Source organism: Belonocnema kinseyi, chromosome 3 (assembly GCF_010883055.1).
Source record: "Belonocnema kinseyi isolate 2016_QV_RU_SX_M_011 chromosome 3, B_treatae_v1, whole genome shotgun sequence".
NCBI classification, from domain to species: domain Eukaryota; kingdom Metazoa; phylum Arthropoda; class Insecta; order Hymenoptera; family Cynipidae; genus Belonocnema; species Belonocnema kinseyi.
In genome coordinates, this window is record NC_046659.1 from 80,730,236 (window position 1) to 80,757,030 (window position 26,795).

At 31.6% G+C, this 26,795-nt stretch overlaps 1 protein-coding gene across 1 annotated transcript in view; it reads left to right on the top strand.

Moving 5' to 3' along the window:
- The window catches only part of LOC117169558 (doublesex- and mab-3-related transcription factor A2), a 56,303-nt gene extending 34,920 nt beyond the window's left edge, over positions 1-21,383 (top strand). Inside the window, exons 3-5 of the mRNA XM_033355985.1 lie at positions 14,784-15,259; positions 16,340-16,631; positions 20,149-21,383. Coding sequence (XP_033211876.1) covers positions 14,784-15,259; positions 16,340-16,631; positions 20,149-20,480 — 1,100 coding nt within the window. The 3' untranslated portion in view covers positions 20,481-21,383. The remainder of the gene's footprint in view (positions 1-14,783; positions 15,260-16,339; positions 16,632-20,148) is intronic.
- Positions 21,384-26,795: the final 5,412 nt, after the last annotated feature.

Sequence of the window (26,795 nt, forward strand, 5' to 3'; positions counted from 1 at the left end):
GTCTAAAAAGAGAAGTAAAGATTGAGGATCATATTCCAGTGGTGATACAGTTTTTTTTCATCATTTTCGACATTATGTCGCAAGAATAAAAACACTCTTGGTTGGCTCGCACCTCGAGACCAGTTCTATTTTCTGCAACCCCGTCATTTGCTTCTCCTACCCTTCTTTTGCCAATTATCTGATATCACAAACCTGGCCCTCTGCCATTCCTCCCAACTAAGATTTTCTTAGGGGACATTCATAAATTACGTAATACATTTTTTGCCCATTTTTACACCTCCCCGCTTCCCCGCCACCATGTAAGAAGTCGTAATAAAATGGTTTTAACCCCTCCCACCCCCCTATGTAATTTTTTATAATACACTCGAGTCGCGGTACTGCGAACTCCCGCTATTGAGTACGTTTTTCCCCCGATAGTGAGAACGACTCTATAATCTCTTCTCCCCCACTAACCATTTCTACATTTGATGATTTCATCAAATGTACAATTCACCGTAATTTTGATTTTAATTCATAATCAAATCGATTCGATACTTACGGTGGAAGCTTTTATATTTGTGATGTCTTTAAACGTTTCTTTCGCTCTATTCATTTCATTAATTTTAATAATAGCGATTTAAATCATTACTGTCTGGATTCGTTAGGAATCTTCAAACTGTCTGGATGTAAACAGTTGACATGTGCGCACACAAGCCCAGACACGTATCATCTACGCATATCTGAACAAAGTAAATAGTCGGAAGAGTGGGGTCCCCTCATGTGTTCTCACTATTGAGGGCAGACCTGAGCTAAATGTTCGCAGTACCGCGACTCGAGTGTATTTGAAGCCAATTTTATTGAGTGCAATTTAGTTTATACACCTTACTACCCGAGATATCTGAATTTCCATTTCTTTTTTCGTATAAGGAAAAATAATAAGGCGTTTCTTGTCTTAAGTCGAGCCTTATCTTGGCTAAGACGACGTTTACTTGACTCAAGACGAGCCTTGTCTTGGCTGAGATTATCGAACCTTTTTTGGCTCATAAATGAGATTAAAGTTGATGAATGAAACATTTGTAATTACAAATTTGTTATTTTTTATTTAAAAAATTCAGAATCGGTGGGTCTGAACTAGTATAACCCTTAAAAATATTCTTCAGCAAAAAAATAAATTGTAACTTTCTAGAAGGATCTTCTAAGCCATTAGAAATACGTAAAAATAAACAACATTTTCGGTATCATGGTCAGACAAGTATAATACAAATAACAATCCGTAAATAAGTTGATTTAATATGTACATTGTATAAAAATATACAAGATTGTTTAACAATTAACAAGGTTTAGCTTTTATGACTGATAGAATTACCCTTTTTGTTAGGACAGGTATATGCTCGAAGTTATAAACTGCACGTGTTGGAGACATAAAAATTCGACTCAAGAGATAAATTTATGTCTTCAAGACATAACACTTGTCTCCAAGACATAAAATGAAGTCTGGATCCGCCTCAAAACTGAGAAATGCTCAAGTCGACCTTTTCGAATTCAGCATGTCTTGATTGGGGGAAATTCAAGTCGAACTCAAGTCGAAGCATTTTTATTCGGGGTGTGAATTTTACTGTTCACAATTAAACAGTTTTTAATTTGAAGTCTGATAAATTTAAATTTTAAATCTTGAAACTGAAATAATTCTCAATTTTAAACCTCCAAATTTGAACTATCAAAAGAAACAGTCGAAATTGCATCACTTTTCACTATACACATTAAATAATTAAATATTGAATAGTCTTCAGTTGCGAATCTTCAAAATTGAACTACATACTAAAAAAAAAAGTTCGAAGTATAATTTCAAGGCTAAAAATAAAAGAATATACAATATCCTGTATCCTGTCCCGAAAAAATTACTGGTTTCCATTCACCTAGAAAATATTTAGTTATAGGAATTCCATTTTTTCTTTCTATACTTAATAGTCACTCCAAAAAAAGTTCTTAAGTGAATTACGTCCATTTTTTATTTCCGCTCTTAAGCGATAGATTATCTAAATTAATGAATCTTCAAATGTAAATCTTCTGAATTAGATAATTCCACGATACCTCTAAAAATGATTTACATTTAAAACATAAATCTTGATAATTGAATTATTTTCAATTCAACTCGAAGTGTCTTCTCGTCCCAAAATTCAGGATGAGAATATTTTGTATAAATTTGGCTAGTTGTTCCAAATTTTCAGGACTAGTCCATCCCCTTTTCCAATTCTTCTTTTCCCCTTACAATCCTGTAATTCTTATTATTTATGTTAAAAAAATTTTCAATTTGAAAGATTTATAATTGTAAACACTTGACTTTTGATGTTCAAATATCATGTAAATTAAAATTTTTATTCATACATCTTTAAACTTTAAAAAGTCGTCTTTAATTTTGAAAACCAAAGATTGAAAATAATGCACGTGTTTAGTTTTGCAATTAAAAATTCTGTGAATGTGATACACATTAAGAATTAAATAATCTTCAATATTCCAAATCTTCAAAATAGGCCTATTTAAAAAATATCTTCAAAATTGCATGATTTTAAATTATAAAAATTCAAAAATAAACAAGTTGACCAATTTTTTATGGTAAATATCCTCAAAATGGATCAGAGTCGAAAATGGAAAAAAAACTAAGAATTCCAGATTATTTTTTATTGTACTTTAAACTTAAGCATATATTTTAGTTTGTTAATAAGAAAATCAAATGAAGAAACATATGATAATACTATTCGGGTAACCTTGATTTTTGTAAAAGCAATTTCAAAAGAAAGATTGCATTTTTTGCAATGAAAATCTTGGTCGTCGTAAACGGAACTCTAAAAATGTAGACGGTTTTGCGAATATATCTGAGCGAAGCCCTTCCACGCGTGCTCGGAAAGGCCGGTTAGGTCGAGGACCGATTAGCGCTGATTCATTCAAATCCAATTCATTCCAAAATACCTTTGATTAATGCAGAATGGTTCCCAAAATTACATTCAATTGTTCTAAATGCATTTAAAACTTCTTCATGAAATTATAAACAAATAAGAGAAAAAGTGTTTTTTGGGGGCACGTCATAGTCTTTCACGTGATCAATAACATATTATTATATTCGGCGGAGTTAGAATTGTAAAAATGAAAACATGTTGCTGAAATTTGAGGAAATTATTCAAAACATATAAGGGTACGTCACCCTTGTTCATTTAAATTTTTATATTGTTGAAATAATCCTATTTTATTAATTAGATTTTAGCCAGAGCACTAAATACCTGTTTCCAGTTACATTGCAAGTAGAAAATAAATAAAATTGCTACTATTTAAACAAAAATGAAATTCAAGTGGTTCAGCCAGACGTGCCTAATAGTTTAAACTACATATTTCTACATATAAAAAAATTATATAAACAAATTATCGCTACACAGAATTCGATTGTGTTTTATCTTACGGTAATGGGGAAAATATTCCGGAAAACCTTGGAGAATGCGCCACGGAACACAGTAAAACGTCAATCCTCAAAAGTCCATCGATTCGAAGTTGTTTTGAATTACAAGAAAAATGATATACCGCAGAATGAAAATGCAGCTATGTTCATGTTACAGTTTCACATTTGATGTATTCTCATGTTGTGAAAACAATATGTCATTTCGAGACCATGACAAATGAGTTGCAAAAAAAATGAGACCACTGTTTTCTATGAAGAAAGGGAGGGCGACAAAATATTACACTGTAAAAAAAGATTTGTGTAAAATTACAAAGTTTCGGAAAATTAAATATTGTATCAATGTAAATATCACACACTGCACTGTGTGATTTTACAAAAGTACGTGAAATTACATCCTCTAGTGATGTAAATAAAAGAACCCTCGAACAGCAGTGTAATATTACACACTCGATAAAAATAAAATTTCACATTATCTCGTACGAACTTTACATTCAGAAGGGAAAATTCAGTTGCAGAGTGTAAAAATATCATGCATCGGTAAAATCACTTTCCTGTGATTGAAAATTACATCGAGATTTTTAATTTTATCAAAGATCTTTAATTTTACCCTGGCGGAAACTGTCAAATTTTTGATTTACAATTAATTTAAAATTTAGAATAATTAATCAAATAATAATATGTGAATACGAAAGCGTCTCTCGTGTTTGTTGTTTATTGATGCCTTCATCCATCAATTTTGGATCATTTTTATTTTTAATGCGATGAAATTGACAGCTATATTCAACTTTTTTGACAGCTTTCACACAAAGTAGACCGAATCCGAGCTATTCCTATTTTCTCTTTTACATTTTCTGCTATTGTAACGGAAAAAATTCGGTTATTCAAAACGTATATTTCATATTCTTTTTACGAAATGTTTAAACATAAAAAAAATACTCATAGTATCGTATGTGTTTTAGGTAACAAGTAACCTGTCCGGCTTGTGTTTCTTCTATCTCCATGAAATTGTACAAAGTTTGAGTTTTCGAGTGATCGAAACCTGTCGCCCTGATAAATTTTATTTTATTTTTTCACAAAATGAATTTTACATTTTCGCATGTAAAATTATCGGCCGAATTGGAATATCACAACAGATTCGTAAAGTTACACCGATACACGAGGGTCCTTTTATTTATATCCACCAGAGATGTAAAATTCAATAGATTTTTTTTACACTGTAGCTAATTAGTGAATGCACTCTCCAAAAACACTTTTGTTTCCTCATTTGTTCATAACTATATAGAAAAAATGTGATAGATCTAGAACTGAACATAATTAAAAAAAAGTTTCTGCATCGATCCAATTACAAGCTTAAACCTTTTCTTTAAGCTGTATTAGAAGTTCCTCGAACTTCAAGTTCAACCCGCTGCGGTATTTTTTTTTAAATGGTCTAAAACGCGTTTGCCCTTAATTTTCTGAAAACTTAAACGTGACATGGATTTCGGGTTTTTTCGTCATAATAAAACCTTATCCTTTTACTCTTATAATTTCTTATTCCGATTCGGAAGCAAAAGCTGACTCCAGTGTAGGTGGGATTGTTTTATGGAATTGGGATTAGAATTGGAATTTATTGGTGTGAATGGCAATAAAAGAAATGTATAAGTGCTTCAAAGATACGGGACATGATACGCGTTTGGAATGTAGCTGTCAGTTCTTCGGTTGCCACCCCCGGGGGCGGACGTGCGTGCGCACAAATAGCATGAGTGGACATCCTCAAAGGGAGAAAGAGACAACACTCTGGCGTCGGCGACAGTTTAATAACCGTCGCATAACGTCTGCTACGAGGGAAGACTACCTCGTAGAAAAAGATATATCGCCTGTCAGTGTTCCGTTATGGACTCAACATCATGCCAAGGAATCTCCAAGCTTTAAGTGATATCGTTATAATGTCTACATTAAAATCCTCCTTATATTGCATTCCTGTCTCGCTGACAAGTCATTTCTTGCAGTATCTTCATATGTCCTTATGAAATTGCCGAAAAATGATACGTCTAAGAAGGGATATATTATGAAGAAAGATGTAGGGAAGAGTGACCATAAGTGAAACATCACACGCTCCCAACTTGAATATGAAAATTATACACTTAAAAACGTGATTCAAATGTGATTAGCAGCACTGTTAGAAATATCTGCACTGAGAAAACATACTTGTTAAAAATAACCAAAATTCTGCTGAAAATAGCCAAGTGAGCCTGCTAATATAGCACCTGCAAACTTTGTTGTAAAATTTAATCAAGTTGTATTGGCTAAAATTTTCTGATTAAAATTAGCAACATACTTTGTTACGTTAGCCAACCACATTTTGTTGCGGTAGCTAGCCTGCTCGCTTACTGTGACCAATGTACTTGGCTGTCGCAACCGAGTGTCTTTACTACGCCAACTAATTTAATCGTTTACAGTAACCAATGTACTTGGCTGTCGCAACCGACTGCATTCTCACTGCATTTATTGTAATAATATTCTATAATAACAATCTTAAAATAACTCTCTACCTAATAATAATGTTTATTGCTTAAAAATAAGTAATTATGCACTACAAACATCAAGTTGTTTATTCAAAAATTTTCGTGTCAGAAATAATAATTTTTCGATTTAGAGGCATGTGATACTTTGTCATGTGGTCAATCGGGTACAGTTCAGTAAAAAAAAAAGAATTTGGGGATACAATAAAATGTCATAACGGACGTCCCTCGACTGTTTTTGAGGCATAATAACAAACAAAGTTTATTGTGCTAAATAAAAATGTTATGCATGTGCATTATTTTGTGGTTAGGGTCGTTTTTCAGCTCTCTCTCATTCTGATAATGTACATCTCTGTCGTACGGATGATGTCGGTAATCATTCTAGAATAATTATGGGAGAGAATTGTAACAAAACACATTTCACATAACTATTTTTTGACGCGAAACTGAATCCTACCAATCACTACCAAAAAAGAATGGAGTCGAAGCGAAATGACGCTAAAACGATGTTAGCGATGGCTCCTTTCTTAACTGCGCAGACAACGGTCTCTTCGACTGTCCTTACTGCGACACCTGCGAAATTCTGCTAAAATTATATCTCTACTCGGTTAAAAACTCGTAATTCAACTTGGTTCACTTTTACCAAGTGCAAAAACACTTGGTTAAAACTTATCAACTTCAATTTGTTCGATTCAGCTACTAAGAATGTTAAAAAAGAACCCAGTAAATTTGATTGATTAAAAACAGACAATATCCTTGAGAAGAAATAACAAGCATATTGGTTGTCTAAAAAGTGACTAGTTTGCTTGTGAAAATATAACTACTAGGTGCAGCTTGGTTAAAATTTATCACGAAGAATTTGTTGGCTTTTAACCGAAACAATCGTTTTGTTTTGGCAAAGAAATACTCATTCAAATTTTGCAGAGTCAAACTCGGATCTGACAACCATGTAATGTGTTATTTGTTACCATTTGACTTTAACCGTTTTAGCTCGGCTGTGATAGCAACAAGCACGTGATTACTTACAACCATTGCTCTGTTCTTTTTAAATAATATGTCTTTAACCAAACTATTTATCCAGCTCGTGTAATTGAAATTTCAACTATGCAGTTGAAAGTTCAACTACATGTAATTGAAATTTCAGAAAAGCGAAAAAAAATTATTCGGCACAGCTATTGAATTTTAAAACAGGTAAATTTTGGAGGGAAAGGAATAGGTTTCATTCAAGATTTCTAAATAATTAAAAATCTTAAATAAAACCCATAAAGATTCCTTGAAAATATTGTGTTTTGAAATGCACTAACTGTACCACAGGAAATCTGATAAGGAATCATGATTTATTTCGTAAGTTTTCGTCGAAAGATCCATTGGATTAATAAAGTACATATAATATTTAGGAAAATAAGCAGCTTTAAAGAAGGAAAAACAACAGGTACATTAGGATTATATTACCATAATGAATTTCGTCTCCGTGTTTGTAATCATAACCTGAAAGAGCATACAGTAGTTAGTACCGGTAGTATGAAGGAAATTTTCTCATTGTGATAATATTATTTCAAGGTACCTTTTGTTGTTCTTCTTTAAAGCTGCTTCTTTTGCTAAATATTATATTATGTTTTTTGTTAATTTAATGGATCTCACGATACAAACAAGGACTCGTCGGACTTTGTCACATCGGGGTCTGGCTTCGGGGGAAGTACATGGCGCATGTGTATATGCGCATACGTCTTGATTATTTTTCAACTACATTTGATTGAATTTCAGTTCAATTCTCTGAATGAAAGAGATTTCAAACACGAAAGTAGTTGAAAAGTGGTTGAATTTTTAATATATTTCTAACAGTGTACGGTTGCGCATACTTCTTCTGTGCATAGTGCGAATGAATTTTCAACTACTGTTGAATGAATTTTTTTCATTCTGACAAAAGAACGAGATTTCAACTACAAAAGTGGTTGAAAAATGATTGAATTTTCAAGATATTTCTAACAGTGGGGATTTGATATAGTTGATTAATGATTATATAAATTTAAAGTTTTTCTGATACAATAAAACTTTTAAGTTTTTTAACGACACCTGGCATCAGAGGTTCGCGTCTTTCAAAACATTATTTCATAGTTCCAGGACCAAGTTTCTTTTTGTATGTTGTTAAGAAAGTTATTTATTACTACATCTTAGGAAAACTGGTACAGAATAGTCGATTTATGTGATAATAGAGAACATAAAACAATTAATTTAATAACCAGGTTACGTTTTTTCAGTAATGACAATGTAAGGAAAATGATACGTGGATTTTAAAAATTGGACTAATTTTAGTGGTTGCAATTTAATGATTATAATTGAAAATTGAGAATAAATTAAGAACGATACAGACTAAGTTGCAAAAAAATACTTTGCGGCTAACAAAACTTCTTCAACAATTTAATTTTGCTGAAACTTTGTTTTTTAATATGGATTTTAAACATGTATCATTTATACCGCCTATATTTGATTCATATTTGTGAATAACTTAATACTAGTGTAATATATAATATATAAAATGAATTAAATTTTTGGTTATAAACATCTTTTAATGTCATCGGAAGCGTTCAAATGGCAGATGATTTTGTATTACCATGGCTGAAATCTAGATCTAAACAATCTAAGAACCTAGCTCATATATTTTAGCGGAAATCCGTAAAAAACATTTACCACAATCCTAGAAATTTCTAAAGTCACCTATTTCCGTGCAAATATTTACTAAAGTGAAAGTAAATTTTTTCAGCAGTATCTCAAAAAAATTTTTTTCGTTTTTTTTTATTAAGAGATTTAGATGAATCAAGTTTTCGGACAAAGTGGGTTCGGATTTTTATTTATCCCTGTAGTTTGAAACAAATTGCTTCGAACATTTGTCAAATGATAAAAAACACCACTGTCTACACTTTGCACGTACCAAGCGATAGCCAGCCTCCTCTATATGGATGCATGCCTGGCGGAACAAATACACAATACAAGATTTCACAAAAGTTGAAATATTAAAAAACTTGACTAAGAATCACGTAAATTCTTATAGTTTATTGAAGAAATGTAGAAATTAAAATTAACATATGCGTGTTTGCCAATAACTTTTTATATGATAATAAATCATAAATAAGGCCTTCATTTCTGTTATGCAAGATAGTTTTACGTGCAAATGTTACCTAGAAATAAACTATCTATCAAAGGTCATTTTAAAGCTGAGGTTAAAACACAAAAATGTAAAACAATTTTTACAGGAATCTAGAAATAAATACAATAAATTAAAACAAAAATGACAGGCAAATATAACTTTTGTATGTTACTTGCACAAATTTGCTCCTTCTTGTATATTTTTGTATTTTACGGCAGTTTTAATTGCCTATGGGAATTTATAAGTGCAAGAATCTATAAAATTTACAGGTTTTGCAGCCAAAAAGTTGTTATTTTGAAACGTACATAAGATGACAAATATTTAGAATATTGCAGTTAGATATTTTTAAATGAAGACTTGCAAAAGTTCGCTATTTTAAAAAAACCTGTATTTTTAAACTTCAAAGGAATTGTAAAGTATTAAAAAATTATTATTCATGACTCAAGTGTTTGTTTTAAATAATAACGATTATAATATTTTTTAATTTTCTAACATTCCATCACAGTTTGAATATAAAATTTTTTTTTGTAATACCGATCATCAACACATCTTAATTTAAAATAACCAAAACCTGTGAATTCCTATGGATTCTTGTGGTTAAAAATTTTAGTAGCCTGAATAATAGAAAAGAAATTGTACTTTTCTGTAATTTTGGTTGTAATGTATCGAATTTAATTGTGAGTTCCAGTAGGAATGGTATTAGTTTTTTGTACTTTTTTGTAAAAATATTTGTACAAGGGATGTTTACTACTAAATTATTTTATATATCTATGATATAAAAAAATTCGATGAAAAGCCTGCAAACTGTTGACGACTGAAAAAAACTTGCGCCTCTCTTCATTACCCGTGTTGAAATTTTGTCGTGGGCCTAATCGGGCACAAGTCTGGCAAAACTAGGCCCTGGGCTGGCAATCAAGCCTGGTTCAAGCTAGAATGAAACGCTAAATCTGGCCAGGGCCTGGCTCAATCGCCAGGCTCGATCGCCGAGCCTGGCTCAGGCTTGACCCTAGTTCAATATCGTACCCTAATCATTTTAGTATAGTATATATTTAAAAAATGTAAAGAATTTTTATAAGATATTTGAAAAATTGAAAATAAATAAACAAAAAAATACTGACTTTTTGGTTGTCCTTTCGGTGATACGGATATGCCATCAACTTCATATTTTTCTTCAAATTTGCCACAATTAATTTCATCGTAAAAGTTTCTCTCTATTTGAATATTATCATCAAGTGTGAAAATATTTTGTTTGTTTGCTTTTTATTGTGTAGATAATAATAGATTAGTGTTAAATAAAAGTGAGGTTATGGTTTGAAAAATACAAAAGCATGTAATGCATACTTACGTCTTCACTAATCCAATAAAATAAAAGAATATTTAATTAAATCCACCACGATTTTACTTTTTTGAATCCACTGCAACGATTTCAAACAGAATATTTGTATTTTTAACTAGAAAAAAACTCATTTTTGATCTATAATTCGCACAAATAAGAAATAACGCTATTCTATCTGAAAGTCGAAAATTAATGTAAAATTAATCAAGGTAAAATGGCGACGTCAAAAAAGTATTCCCAAATTGACAAATCTAATGCAAAAAAATTCTCAAAGCGTTTAAAATAGAAAATTTATAAATTACAAATTGAAGAGTAGCTTATCAAAAGGGCACAAGTATCATTTCAACAACTTCTTGGGAGAAACAAAAACGTTCTCAAAAATCGAGTTTTCAATTTAAAAACCAAAAAAATCTTGCTTCCGAGAAAAGTCAATGCTGAGTTAAATCCAAAAAAGTTTGATAAAAAAATATAACTAGGTTTCGAGATAATGAGGGAGAAGTTTGATTTCACTTAACAAGCCTTTCAATGGTTAATTTAAGATTTAAACTCCAATTTTCAATTAAAATAAGCAAAAAAAAAAGATTTTTATGGTTCCTGAGTATTAAAAATGTTAAACAGTTCCAAAATGGTGCAAAAATTTTTTAAAAATTTGAGAAATGACATAAAAAAAAACATTTGGCAAGAATGTGTGTTGGAATTTATTTGATTTTTTTTAGACAGCAGTTTCATTTTTTTTAAATGGAACTTACATCCCTTTGATACGCAAGCCTACAATTATGTCAAGACCGTCAAAATTAGATATAATATTTTTAGATTATTCTAAATTTTATAATCGTAATATAGCAGCCTTAAAACTTTGAATAAATTCAAATTCAAAGCCTGATCCAGATGTAGGTCTCATACCATTCCTGGCCAAACTAAATTCTGCCATCCTTTTTGGTTTTTCATTACTAATATTTTCCGATTGCAGAGTTTGCAAATAATAAAAAGACAATACAAGTGATGACAGAAATGTTCCGTAAGAATAATAAAAAAATAAATAAAAGCGTTGTGCCACCCCTATAATAGTCTACCGTCGTTTTTCAATTGTTATTACTAGTTTTTTTTTCGATTGCAGAGTTAAAAAACAAAAAAAGACAATACTGGTGAAAGCAGACTTGTTCGGTAATCATATACGTAAATACGTGACTGTTCAAAGCTTTCTATATCAAACAACCTCTAAAATAAAATGCTTGAAGAAAGTGTTTTTTTCGTCCAAAAAAATCCTGAAAAATGGAATGGATACTAACGAAGGGAAAGTCGAATAATACTGACCGCTCGTTAAAAACTTTAAATGCCCGTTTATTATTATCGTCCAATGGACAGCGTTGAAATGATCTCGCAATATGAAATGTAGCGAGAGCCCTTTACAAGACTGCCTTATAATAAGTACTACTTCCATATAGTACTCATATACATTATTCATGTGTATACAACATAATCTGTGTGCAAATTCGTATCATCGTAATAGTGTTAGTGTATAAGGGGGCGTAGAATTACCAACCCCGCGTGTAATAGCTGTGTTACAAGTGGCGCGAGTAACTTTCAAGTGCCATTAGGAGCATAAAGTTCACATTATACCGCTACGAGTGGTTTTCCTCGTTAGGAAGGTGCAGTCGAACGGAAGCATTTAAAATGTTGCTCGCCTCGATTTGTTCCTTTCTCGACCATTCGTACTTGGACGCCATTGTCAAAAGGAGATAACCCTGGCTTTGATGCAACCCTCCATTCAGCGAATACCACAGCAAAACCCAATATCGCCAACTCATATTATTTCACCTCCTTTTTTCCACAAAAACGTTTTCTCTCGCTGGATAAAATTCCGCTTGTTATATTCGTACAAGAAGGTTTTTTTCGCCTACTTTTTTTCATTCAAGATATTCTTTGAAATTACATTCTAAGCTACGTTTCAAAGACATGAAGAATGTAATCAAGAGGAAAGAAGAATCAGGATAAGAGTAGACGAAAAAAAAGTCTCGATACATATTTTGCCTTTCATGGTAGAACACTTCAAGATTTTACGCATTGTTGCGGTTCTTGGAAGGAATTCAAACAGCAGGTTATTTCGTTGTATGTGATCCACATTGCTCATAACAGGGAAGAATGGAAAAGAGATAAAAGAACCAAAAGAATGACTAACAGTAAAAGAGGTAAAGATGGAATGATATACGAGGAAGATAGTGGGAGTGTATGTAAACGGAGATATGCAGAATAAATCAGAGGGCAGAAGAGCACTGATGACAGAAAATAAACATGGAATTAAGGATATAATAGGAGGAGATTTTAATGCGAGAACAGGAGATAGAGAAATAATGGGAATATGGAGAAGAACGAGGAAGCAAATCGTAGTAAAAGATACTGAATGGGAAGGGAAGGAAATTGTTAAAGAGCTTGTAGGAGATGGGATGGCTTATCTTATACGAAAATATAGAGGAGGAGGATGAAGGAGGAGGAAGAAATTAAGAGAAGATGAAAGAACAAAAAGAATGAAAAACAGTGGATCCGGGATGATATAGGAGGAAGACAATGAGAGTGCATGTGAACGGAGATATGCTGAAGAAATCAGAGGAGATAAGAGCACTAATGGAAGAAAATAAAAATTGGGTTAAGGTTAAAATAGGAGGAAATTTTAATGCGAGAACAGGAGATAGAGAAGGAAGGAAATGGGGAAAAGAACGAGGAAGCAAATCCAATGACAATATACACAATAGGGAGAGAAGGAAATTCTTAAAGGGCTTTGAGGAGATGGAGTGACTTATCTTAAACTGACATATGGAGGAGGATGAGAAAGGAGGAGGAATAAATTAGGAGAAGAAGAATTAAGGAGAATAAAGGGAACGGTAATTAATTATTTGATAGTAGACGACGAGGTAAAAAGGAAGGTCAATATATTGGAGGTAGAGAATTATACAGAAGCAGCTCACTTTCTCATAAAAGTGATGTTAGAGGAAGAAAGGAGTAATAACAATAAGAATAAGCAGGGAAAAGCAGGGACAGGGGAATTATCAATAAAAGGAAAAAAAGAGTATAAAGAAGAATTCAAGAGGATCGAAAATGGAGAGGGAAATGTGAACGAATAGATGTAAATAATGATAGGAGAAATAAAAAAGTATCAGAGGGCACAAGCAAAATGAAGTTTGTGAAGGAGGGCGTAGAAGTGGATGGGATGAGGAATGTTAAGAAAATAAGAAGTTTTGGAAGAGGCGGAGAAGGCCACGACGAAAGAAAAGCTTTGGAAGGTAGTAAACAGAGAGAAAAAGAAGGGAGAAGTTAAACGAGGATATTCAGATGGTAGATTGGAAAAAGTATATAATGGATTTGATAAAAGAGGGGTTCAAAAAAGGTAGGAAAAGAGGGAAAGATAAAAGGAAAGAGCAAATTTGAAATTATGTCCGGAAATACGGGAGGGGGGGGGGTAATTTCAAAAGAAATAAGCATGGAAATGTGCATAAAATGGAAAAAAATATAAAGAGGAGAGGATCAGAGATATGGGAGGGGGTGGGGGTAAGAAATTAAGAAATTACGAGAAAGGTATACAAGATGGACGCTAGGGGTAGACTGGAGGGTGTCTGAATATATAGTGAGAGATGAAGCGCCAAGGGATAAATTAAGTACTAGAGTGGGAAAGAGGGTGTGGAAGTATAAGACGAATCTAGCGCAGGGGATGGGATAGGACTTGGCGAATAAGTGTTTGAAGGAGGTAGAAGAGAGGAGAGGTAGGATGATAGCATTGACGAGATGGGGAAATAGAAATGTCTTCAGGGCTAGTGATATAGTAAAGGACACTGGAGTAAATTTTGAGAAATTACCGAAAAGAGACAGGGAAAGACAATTAATAAAAAGATGGAAGATTATTGAAGAATCAAAATTTAATAAATGTTTGAGATGATAAAAAAACTTAGGTGTACCAAAGTATTTAGAAAAGGAATGTGGAGAGAGAAGATGGACAATAATAGCAAGATTAGGATTTTAAAATGAGGTAAGAGAAGAGATATATTGTGAAAAGAAACAGTACAGAAAGTGCAGAATCTGTGAATGGGAAGATGAAACGTAGGAGAATGTATAGGATGGATGTAGGAAAGGAATTGAAGATAAAGGCAGCTGGTAAGAGAATGTGGTAAGGATTTTAGGAAATGATGTATTGGTGAGGAGCGGATAAAAGAATTAGAGGCGGCTAGAGGAACAAATGAGAAAGAATCAAACAGTGAATGCGATAGTGAGTATGAAAAATGGCGAGGTTATATTCAAATACTTCTTTTGCTACAACTGATCATAATTGCTGAATTTTTTGATAATTGATCAATAATTTAAATTCCGATCTTCATTTGATTGCAGGTTCAAAGAGAGCACGGATCTCTGCAGAACCCGGAAACGAGGAAGAGGACCATGACTCGGATTCGGGGCCGGAAGTTCATGGAGTGGGTAAGCTTCAACATTCCAGTTCCAATACCCGGTCCAGATCCCAATCAAGATCCCATTCCCGTTCCCGTTCACGATCCCGTTCGAATTCACGGACTTACGGAGCTCCAAATGCCCAACACGCAGTGGTAAATTCGGATCCGGATGGGGTCATCAATCGGAAGTGTGAGAACAGCATTAATGAATCTGAGGAAGGAAGTGCGGAACCTGGGACACCTAGTCCAACAAACACACCACCCTTAACACCTGCTCTCACCCCTCAGAGAGAAGACACCCCCGCACCGGAAAATTTAAGTCTCCGGAAAACAGGAAGTCCTCCACAAACGCAACCTAGCCTGCAGGCAATGGATCTCGTCAACCCGAGGCACAACTCACCGCCCTCTTCTTTAGCGGTGAGTTTTGTAAGTTGACTGATGAAACTAATATTTTTTATTCAGATACTTAGAACATTTTTCGGTTAAACAGGGTGATCACTCTAGGCAAGGAAAACAATATTTTTAATTATGTCGGTCGTTTAAAGTTTCAAATTGAAGCCTCGATACCTTCTTTAAAAAAAAAACAAGTTTCTAATTTTATTCAAAAAAAAATTTTCTTTCAGAACAGTTCGAAACTGGAAGCTATTCAAAATTGAACAGTTTTGAAATCAACTTTTTAATATTTTACAATTCAATTTATTTTTCATAAATGTTAATAATTGTTTTCAAACCTTTTAAAAATTATACTGAAAATTAGAAGTATGTTCGAGGGTTTTTAAAGAAAAAATTGTTGATCAAAAAATTATCCTCCATGTTAAGGCGGTATTTAAAAAATCTCGTTCTCGTAAAAATAAAATCATTTATCTGATAAAATACAAGACTTGAAAACCAAGCTCTTACTTCTAATTTTCACTATAACTGGTAAAAATTATCAAAAGAATCAATAACATTTATAGAAAATAAATTTGCGCATGGGACAAACATGATAAAGTTTGAAAAAACTCAGTTTTCCGTGAAAAAAAGGTATTATAACAATATTATTACCATCATTTCAAAAGATTATTGAAGGAAATTATATTTATAAACATTTTAATAAATAAAAAAAATTAAATAAGTGTCGACAGCGAAAATCGAACACGCAACCTTTTGACCATAAAGCCGAAGCTATCAGCCAATTTAAAATATGTTTTACTAAACTCTATAAATATTTTAAAGTCGATTTCCTTGAAAACAAGGAAAAAGATGCATCTTACTCCTTGGGCAAATTAATACTGAGGTAATTAGTTTTCATTACAAAAATTATGAACCGGACATAAAATTGACAATTGTCGGTCTCTCCTTTTCAGTGACCATCTTGAAAGTGGCCTAAAAATGTTCTCAATGTATCAGATCGCAATCAAATGGGATTGTCTCATCTGATAAAAGCGTTGTTTATAATTGTGATTAAGCAAATTTTAAATTTAGCCTTTTTGGTTTTTTTTTGTTTCGAAATAGCAGGCTGCAGCAGCTGCGGCTCATTTTTCACCATATGCTCCTCTCTATGGGCCAGCAGCAAGTTCCTTGTACTGTTCACCAGCTCTATACCAACATCAACATCATCCACATCTTCACGAACCCAGAGAAATTCAGATGCAAATGCAAATGCAGATGCAGAATATTCAACAGCCTTGTGGTCTTCAAGTCCAGCAGCAACAACAACAGCAGCAAAGATCTCCTGTTGATGTTTTGCTTCGAGTTTTTCCAGGAAGGAGGAGGAGTGATGTGGAAGCGCTGTTACATCGATGCAAAGGTGAGTCGGTTTTTAAAAAAATTTATGTAATTTTTAGGGAGGAGTTTCCAAAGAGAGACTGCATTTGGATTGAAGTAAAATGGTGTATGTGAAAAAGCACTATAACACAAGAGTTGGCTTGTTTACAGGGGGCTACAAGTCTGAAAAAATATTGAAATCAGAAAATATTCAGGAAATTTTCTTAATCAGAGAAAGTCAAGGAAAAAATTGCAAACGTCAGGGTATTACTGTGAAAAACACTTTGAATAACTTTCATGTGAAGAATAGTAGGGATGCCAGGCAGTAACTTTTTAGTCACTTTTTCCCCCAAATTACAAACAAATCACTACTAATGAATTTCGGTCTATACCTATTTGCGGATTTTCTTGAATTCTTTAAAACTATTTTGGTGTATTTAAAAAGATTACACATTTTTTGAATCGATTTAAATAGTTTAAAGGCATTAAAAAGGACTTTAAAGATTTTAGGGTGTTTTTGAAACTTCTAAAGAATGTTCAAGAGCCGTAAAGAAAGAGTTATAAGGATTTCAAACGATTTGGAATACTTTAGGGAATTTTAAAAGATTCCAAGGCATTTTCAAAAGATAAAAAAATTTCATTTAATTTTCAAAGATTTTAATGGATTTAAAAAAAAGTTCTTGGGTTCTTAAAGAATTTTCTACAATTTTGAAAGATATGGAATGTTTTTATAGGACTTATAAGAATTTAGGCTATTTTAAAATATTTCCAAGTTTTTCAATGATTTTAAGGGATTTTAAAATCTCTCAAGATATTGTAATGCATTTTCCAGGATTTCAGGAAATATCAGAAAAATATAATTTGACGGGATTTGGCATATTTTAGTAGATATCAAACAATTTATTCACAAAAATTAAAGGAATTCGATGAGATTGAAGTTCAGGATTTCAAAGATTTTCAAATAAGCAAGTTATTTTCACATATTTAAAAGAATAATAAAGATTTTAGGATAATTAAAAGTATAATATAAAAATTTCAACTGATATCAATAATAATTTAATAGTAATTTAAACAATTAAAAAAAATATATTGTATTCTTTAAAATTCAAAGGAATTTTCAAGAGCTCTATAAAATTTTAGGGGATTTCAGAAGATTTTAAAGGATTTGGAATATCTTAGGGCTTTTTAAATAGATTTCAATAATTTGAAGTGATTCCGAAGGATTTTAGAAATTTTAGATATTTTTAATATATAAGGAATTTTTTTAAATTCTAAGAATTTTTCAATGCCTTTAAAAAGTTGCAAGGGATTTCGAAATATTTGAAATTATTTGAGGATATTCTTAAGATTTCGAAACATTGTTCAGAAAATATGGAAAAATGTTATAGGACCTATAAGGTTTAAGGGTATTTTAAAAGATTTCCCAGGATTTCAATGACCTTAAGAGATTTTAAAAGCTTTCAAGGTATTTCAATTCATTTTCCAAGATTTCAAGAAAAATATCACCAGATTGCATTAAAAGGGAGCTCATAACGTTTTAGTGAATTTAAAAGAATGTATTCACAAGAATTAAACGATTTTGTAGGATTAAAAAAAATTTCAAAAGGGATTTCAAAAGTTTTAAAAGAATTTAAAATATCTTAGGGTTTTTAAAAAATAGATTTCAATTTTTCGAAGTGATTCTAAAGGGCTGCACTAATGTTAGGGATTTTAAAAGTTTCAGGGTATTTTCAACAATTTTAAAGGAATTTTCAAGAGCTTAAAAAAATTGCAGGGATTTTAAAAGATATTTAAAGTTTTGAAATATTTAAGCGTATTTTAAAAGATCCCAAGGAATTTTTAATCGATTTCTGTAATTTAATGGGATTTCAAAGGATACGACCAATTTTGGGGTATTTTTTAAAGATTCCAAGGCATTTTCAAGAGCTTTGAAAAGTTTCAACGAATTTCGAAAGATTTCAAAGGATTTTAATTATTTTAGGAAATTAGAAAAAAAATCCAAAGAATTTTTAATTGCCTTTAATAATTTGAAGTAAATCCAAAGAATATAAAAGGTGACAAAATGACTTAAAAAATTTGCATTTCGTAGTAAATAATTCCAATGAATTTGAAGGACAATGAAGGAGTTTATAAGATTTTCGAGGAATTCAATTATTGTAAAGGATTCTGAAAGCTCTCAAGGTATTTTATTACATTTTCCAGGAGTTTAGGAAATATAATCACATTTTATAGAATATTTTTTAATATTGTAGTCAATTTATTTGGATTAATTTGGATTTTCACCCTGAATTCTTAATAGTTAATCCTGAATTCTTTTGAACGATTTAGAATTTTCTTTTTTTTACTTAAATTCTCCTAAATTCGCTCAATTCAATGGATTTTATTTTTAGTTTTCGTTTGATAGATACTGAATTATTTTAGAAGCACATAGTTATATTTAGATCCTGAGACATTTCATCGAATTCTTTTGAACTCACTTGAATTTTTCTAAACTCATTTCCAATGTATTGATTTCAATACATTTTTCCATATTTGTGACTCGTCAATTGACTTAAATTTTTTTTATTCAGCTTGATTTTTTATGAATTTCACCAAATTTGGTTAAATTCACTTAAATTTTTCTAAACTGATTTCTAATTTATTGACTTCAATAAGTTTTTCCATATTTGCGACTTATTGGCAATTCACTTAAATTTTCTTAAATTTTTTTTATTCAGCTTGATTTTTTTATGAATTTCATCTAACTTTGTTGACTTCCGTTCAATTCCTACAAATTTATTCCAATTTTACTGGAATCAATGTAATTTTTTATCTATTTATTTTCTTTCAATTTGCTTGAATTTTATTAAGTTTAACTTGGATTATTTTGAAGTTTTATGAATTTATACTGAATTCTTCGAAAAATACCTGGAATCCTTATAAATTTCAACAAATACTTTTAAATTCAAAAGAACATTAATCAAATTATTATTACACATTAGCAGTCCCGAGAGTAATAAATAAAAAATTCACAAATTTAAAATTGCTTTTTTTTTTATTTGTGAATGATACTAAATAAAAAAATATTACAAGATTAGAATTTTGGTCTTCAAATAATAATGATCAGGGAAAATAAAAATTTAGCCAAGGAAAAGTCAGAGAGTTTTGAAAATGAAGTTTTGCGGCCACACTCTGTTAATTCTACACTTAGAAAACGATTTGGTTAAATTACCAAAATGTTCTTTGTTTAGAATAGGATATAGAATATGGTTATTATATTCACAACAAAATATTTGGTTTAACCCACTAAATTTGTTTTTTGTTTTAACCAAGTCTTTTGATAGATGGAGTATTTGGTTAATTCGAATGAACAAAAAAGTTTTGTTGGGTCAATAAAATATTTGTTTGCACCAACCGAAATGTGTTTGATTCAACCAAATTTTCATGCATATCTAAAAAGATAGTTCTTGTGGTACAAGAACATTTTTTCTGAGTGTATGATTTTCGAAAGTATTCAGCAACCCAACTGTCGGAATAATGCAAGTCCAACATTTCAAGTATCTTATTAAAAATTGTTCCAGGTGATGTCGTTTCTGCAATGGAATTCATGGTCTGCGAAGACAGTCTCCAACCAAAATCCGCCTTTTCGCCATTGGCTGGTGCACTCGCATCAGCTGCAGTTGTGTCTGCAGCCTCTGCAACCGCAACTGCAGCTTACGCAACTCGCAATGCATATTGTGGTCCAAGTCCGCCAACAAGGCACAGATTTTTAGCAGCACCTTATACCGGAACTGGATACCTGCCCACAGTCATTAGACCACCCAATCAAGCGAATCATCCCAATGGCACCAACGACGCGTACCGAGAAACTAGTCCAGACGACGCCAGTGACAAAACGAGCTACTCCGAGTGACCTGGACCAGGTCAGACTTCTTTCTGGTCTTTTCTGTAACATTTCACTCAATTTCGCATCAGTGTGTTCGGATTCCATAATTCCCAGTTTTCAAAGCTTTGGACAATTTAATAAGCTGAAGAAATTCCCTGGCTATAAAAATAGGGTCTCAAAACGGTCAAATTGGTGCTCCTGAACGGCAGATCCCTATAGAAGTGATTTTCCCAGTTTTTCATGAAGAAAATAACCACTCACATTCTATGGATTTGCCCTGTGACATATCCGCAAAATAAAAGTTCATTCGAGAAATTCGAAAGAAAGGTCGTAGAAAAAATGCATTTGGCAAGTGATGCAAGTATACAATTATAAATAAATTAATGTAAGTGTGTAGATACGAAGATACAACAGTACATATAATGCAGTTGCTAGTGAGTATATAAATAATGTGTGTAGGTGAACTTGTTAGCGTTTTAGAAAATAGTTACGAAAAACTGACAATGTAAATAAATCGCCAGTTAAATGATGATAGTCGATACAATTTTAAAGTACCAATACGAATTGATTTTGAATTTTAGTTCAATTTGAAAGCCTTTTGGATAGAGTGGAAATTTGCAACTTCATTTATTTCTAAGGTTTTCAAGTACTTTGCACTGTATCTGAAGATGGCGAAATAGTCTCCAAAAAAATGTACAATTGTGATTAATTGGAGAAGTCAGATTTAGTTATTCAACTCTAAACCGAAAATACGTATACGCAATTATAATAATACGTGTAAAATTTCTATAAGATGTTTAGCCAAATACTGACTGCTGACAGTGAGATTAATTGGTACCATAAGAACAGTCTTCTGTAGGTAAATCTGTTGTGTACGAATACGAATGTATAGACCGGAAACCTCAATAAACGAACTATTGATATATCGTAGATCATGAGTTTCTTTTTTAGTTGATTTTGGATCCGTAAAGAAAGCGACAAGTTGAAGATGGAGAGTGGATTTTTCGAGGGCAAAGGCACCCTTTAATCTAACGATCAGCGAGGAAGCGACAGTTGACGAATTTTTTGTCAATTGAACCTTTTGAAGAGTTCAGTCGCTCGACGTATCATTCAATTGGCTGAAACGGTTGAGAGTAATTCGCATTGACATTTTAAACGTGGATCGAATCGAATCAAATGAAAAGGATTTTTTTAACATCCTAATGTGTCTCCTCTGATGTGGTTTCTTTAACTTTTTTTCCAAACGGTACATAGTTCTTTTCCCGGTTTTCAACCTTTATGTGGGTGCAGTCAAATTTAAGGTTTAATTATTGAAAAATGCATCTGCAAGTATTTATTGCCAAATGCTTCATTTTTAAATTGTCCTGTTTGTATATTATTTAAGGGACCGTTCAAAAACTTCGTTATATTGACGGGAAGAGGGGCGGGTTTTATGATGATTTGTGGCGAAGGGAGGAGGGGTTAACGCAGAATTTGAGATCACAGACATCACACGCCCCAGTTTTTAAGATACTTTACCTTAACTCGTTTTTTTGTTTAAACAAAAGTTGATTTTTTTTATTGAAAAGTTTAATGTATTTTTGATTCATAAGTTATTTCTTCTGGTTAAAAATTCTACCATTTGGTTGAAGATTTAACTAATCCATTTTTTGCTGAAATTTGATCGTTTTTAACTGAAAATTCAACTATAAAATTTGTCATGGAGAAACCTTTTTTGGGGTGAAAACTCAACTAATTAGTTGAGTTCAACAATTTGGTTAACATTTTTTTTCTATCTTAAATGAAAAATTTGAGTCTGAATCTGGTTGAAATAGTAAGTATTACATTCTTTATTGAAAATTAATATTTTTTATTGAATATTTAACTACTTTGTTTAAAATTGAACTTCTTGTTAAAATTAATTTTTAATGGAAGATTTATCATTTTAGTTAAAAATTCAACTGTTTTGTTAAAAATTTTAATATTTTTTTAAAAAGACACCCTTTTTCGTTGAAAATTTAACTTAAACGTTAAACGTTTGTCTTTTTAAATAGAACATTCGTCATTCTGGATTTAAAATTCAAATCTCGTCTAATAATTTCGGCTTCTTGGCTTGAAAATTCGACTATTTAGTTGAAAAGCAAATGTTTTTGGTTCAAGTTTAATCTTTTTTTTCTAAAATTTGATAAATTGCTTGAAAATTCACCTTTTTAGGTTGAAAATTCAAAAGTTTTGTTTACATTTTTGTTCATTTTGCTTCAAACATCAACTATTTGATTGTAAGTCCAAATTTTCGGTTGATGTATAATTTTGTTGCTGCAAATTCAACTATTTTGATGAAAATTCATCTTTCTATGTTGAAAATTCAACAATTTCATTAAAAAGTAATTTTTTTTGAAAATTCAATAGTTTTGTTCAAAATTAGTTTGTTTGGGTAGGAAATTCGTTCCTCTTGGTTGAAAATTCATCTTTCTTGATTACAAATTTAACTGTCTTCTAAAAAAAGTGTCTTTTTATCTTTAAGATTCTACTATTTGTTCAAAAATGCAACTGTTTATGTTTGAATCTACATTCTCTTTGTCCGAAAATTCGACCACTTTATTGAATTTTCACCTTTGAAATTAGAAAATTCAACTAATTAGTTAAAAATAGTCAACATTTCTGTTGAAAGTTCGTGTCTATTTCGCTTTAAAGTTCGACTATATCTGTTCTAGAATCAATGTTGTTTGTTTGTTGAAAATTCAACTTTTTGGTTAAAAAATCATCTTTCTTGCTGAATAATTAATCTTCATATCTTTTTCTTCTGTTTTGAGAACATTTGGGCTTTGAAGGCTGTTAAAATATTATATTTGTAGATATGTTCTATGTTTTATTGTAGACGTTCATAAAATAAAATCGTAGAACAAATTTTTACTGAAAGGGGGTAAGGGTCGGAATTGTAAAATTTTTAATGTAGGCAGTACTCGAAAGCTATTAAATTATCCAATAATATAATATGCCATAAGCGCGACACTCCTTATTCATTTAAAGAAAACATGTTTCTCACTTTACTCTACAAAATCTCCACCCGTTTTTCAACAAGAAAATGCAATATATTTCGTGAAATTTAAGATTTTTACTACCATGCTTCCCCGCTTTTTATCCCGCGTAATTTTTTTAATATTTATAATGAATTCGGTCAATTACTCGCCACATTCATTAAAGTGAGAAGTTAATAATCGATTGCCCTTACATGACACATTTAAGCCATAATTTGTCTCGATATTTGGTATTATGCCCTCATATGATATTATTTATGAACTACCAAGGGTGAATTTAATATATTTGTGCCCCGTTGAGTTCTTCTGACTATTGGTTACGTTCTATATTCCATAATAATGTTGGGGACGTGAACCACCTGCTATTTCGTTCTTCAGTAGGGCTACTATGTCTATTACAGACAATAGTCTGTCTGTCTATTCTCTATAATTTGGAGCTTTTGAGATGAGGGGTCTTCTTTTGGTTGGCACGACAGGAATGTTAAGCCTAATTTGATTGGCGAGGGTGCTAAGGCATCCGTGAATAGCAGGTATGTAAGAGGGTCATCCACCGTTTTTGGTGTCAAAGAGACTCTTGTATTGCTGATAATCTGATAGGATAGAGTCAATCTTACTCTGTATTCGCAAGAATTAGTTGAAAGTAAAATAATGACAGAAAAGAAATTTCGTAACATCTAAGTAATTTCTTTTGATAAAAAAATTAAAATCTTTTTTTACAAGGAATTTTAGATAAATACTGAGCAATTGTACTCGTATTTTTAATAGAAAATTTAAAAGGTAACAAGAATGGTTCTTTGTGTATTATAAACCATATATGTGTAGAAATACGTTTTTGAGAAATATTGTTTCTGGGCAAGGTTCGTATGTACGAATAAGTATATATAATTTGGTATTTGATATCTGTAAATAAAATACTATTTGTCGACGTTCGGCAACACTTTATTCCTGTTGAGTAAGGAAAAGTTCCTTCTCGCTGCCGGTCGGTTCCTCCATATTTTTTCTCGTATACATGCAGGTTTACATTAATACTTGAACTGAAAGATGGATGCGTGTACCGATACAGGTAGGCAGTTAGGTAAATGGTTTCCACCCGAAGTGAAAGTCAATATTGAAGAACGTTAAAAATGTTAAAAGCGGTCCCTCATCTTCATTTTTTTTCACTTTTATGCAAGATTTCATTTCTCGTGACTGACTTACTTTAACGAAATTGATGATATGTATAGATTTCCAGAAAAAGTAACACTGCATACAGAGTAATTTAATATACGTTCATTTATAACACTTCTAAAATATTATATTACACTACAAATTATCCGCCAATCTTTCGAAATTCAAATTTCTCTTAATTTCTTCTCTGTCGGAAACTGTTATCGTCAACATGCACATGTTTATACGAATAGCAGGAGGACAAAAAAGACAATTAGATCATAACATTTCTCTTTATTTTCTCTTTTTTTTTTATCTTCAATGAAAAATCTTTCTTGGTTGCCAAGACGTCTCTTATAATAGAAAAATGGATCTCATCAATTAATTTGAATATATTAACATATTTTTCTTTGGATTAGAAATGCAGTAAAATATAATACATTTGGATATAGTGTGACATTTATTTATATACGCGCGAAACGCCGTCGTTTTAGTATGCTCCTGGGACATCTTATTTCAGGTCAAATTTTAATTTTTTAATAGCATATCCCAATAGGACATTTCATTACGCATATTTTTAGTGCTATAAATAAATATGATGATTTTATTAGTTTTAGAAATAATCAAGAAAATTTTATTTTTTTCTGCAATAGCAAAATACAATTTTTTGTGTTCAACTCGCCGTAAGTTCTACAATAATAAGAATGTTGTGAAAAAATTTCAGAAAATATATAACATCATATAACGAAACTAACGTTTGTTATAGAATTTCAAAGAATTGCCACTAAAAATATATAACGATTTTGATTCTTCTCATGGCGTAAATTAGATATTGAAAGTATTAAACGCTCCGGGAGTCGAACGAATTTTCAGAAAATTAAAATGAACGGTCACCTAAACTTTTGCAAAGATTGAAGGAAGTTTTTTTGGAAAATATCAAGCAATTATGTTTTATAGTTTTAAAGACACAATTAATTAAAGGTCTCAGCGCTGCCATGTACGCGTTTTAGTGGCCGGCTTGACCTTCCAATCATCCGCTGTGATACACGTGTTGATATTGCAGGACGAGCTAGTACGCGTACGGGACAGCACGGAGATCTTAAATCAATTGTGACTTTAAAACTATAAAACATAATTGCCTGATATTTTCCAAAAAACTTCTTTGAATCCTAACAAAAGTTTAGGTGGCCGTTAATTTTAATTTTCTAAAAATTCGTTAGACTCCCGAAGCGTTTGAAACTTTTAATATCTAATTTACGCCATGAGAAGAATTAAAATCATTATACATTTTTAGTGACAATTCTTTGAAATTCTATAACTAGCGTTAGGTTCGTTATATGATGGTGCATATTTTGTGAAATTTTTATTTAAAAATTCCTATTATTGTCGAACTTATGGTGAGTTGAACCCAAAAGATTCGTATTTTGCGATTGCAGAAAAAAGAAATATTTTCTTCATTATTTCGTAAACTCATAGAGTCATCACATTTTTTATAGGACTAAGAATATGCGCAATGAAATTTACTATTGGGATATGTCAATTAAAAATTAAAATTTGACCTGAAAAAATATGACCTAGGGGCCAATTAAAACGTCGGCGTTTCGGGCGTATCCTCTTTTGATCGCCAGCGGTTCAATTGTACTTTACTTTCTCATTCTTTTTTATAAAATTAAATCAAATTTGTAATAATATCTTTTTTCACTTTAGGAACTTCGATATATTTAACATATATATTTATATTTATATATTCATTTATTTATTTATTGTAATTCATTCAGATGCTACCATATAACATACACAGTAATACAAGATGATGAATTTTAAATGTAGATTAATTTCATTTTTGCATTAAATTAAGTAAGTCACTTAATTTTAACCAGAAATGGAACTTAAATTCAGTGTCTCATATCTGATATATCAGTAATATGATAATTACCTGACAGGTATGTGGAGTTTGGGATGATTTTCATTCGCGTGCTCTGAAATTCAATTAAATTTATACTGAAATTCAGATTCGTGTATTACTGTGTATGAAACAAGGCATTTAGAGGATTAAAAAGATTAATCGAAATCATCTAAATGCATGGACATAAAAGGAGCTAGAGAAGTATGCCAGGACAGGAAAGTATGGCGGAAAATAGTTAATAAAAAGAGTGTCAGTAGAGTGAACGACGCCTGA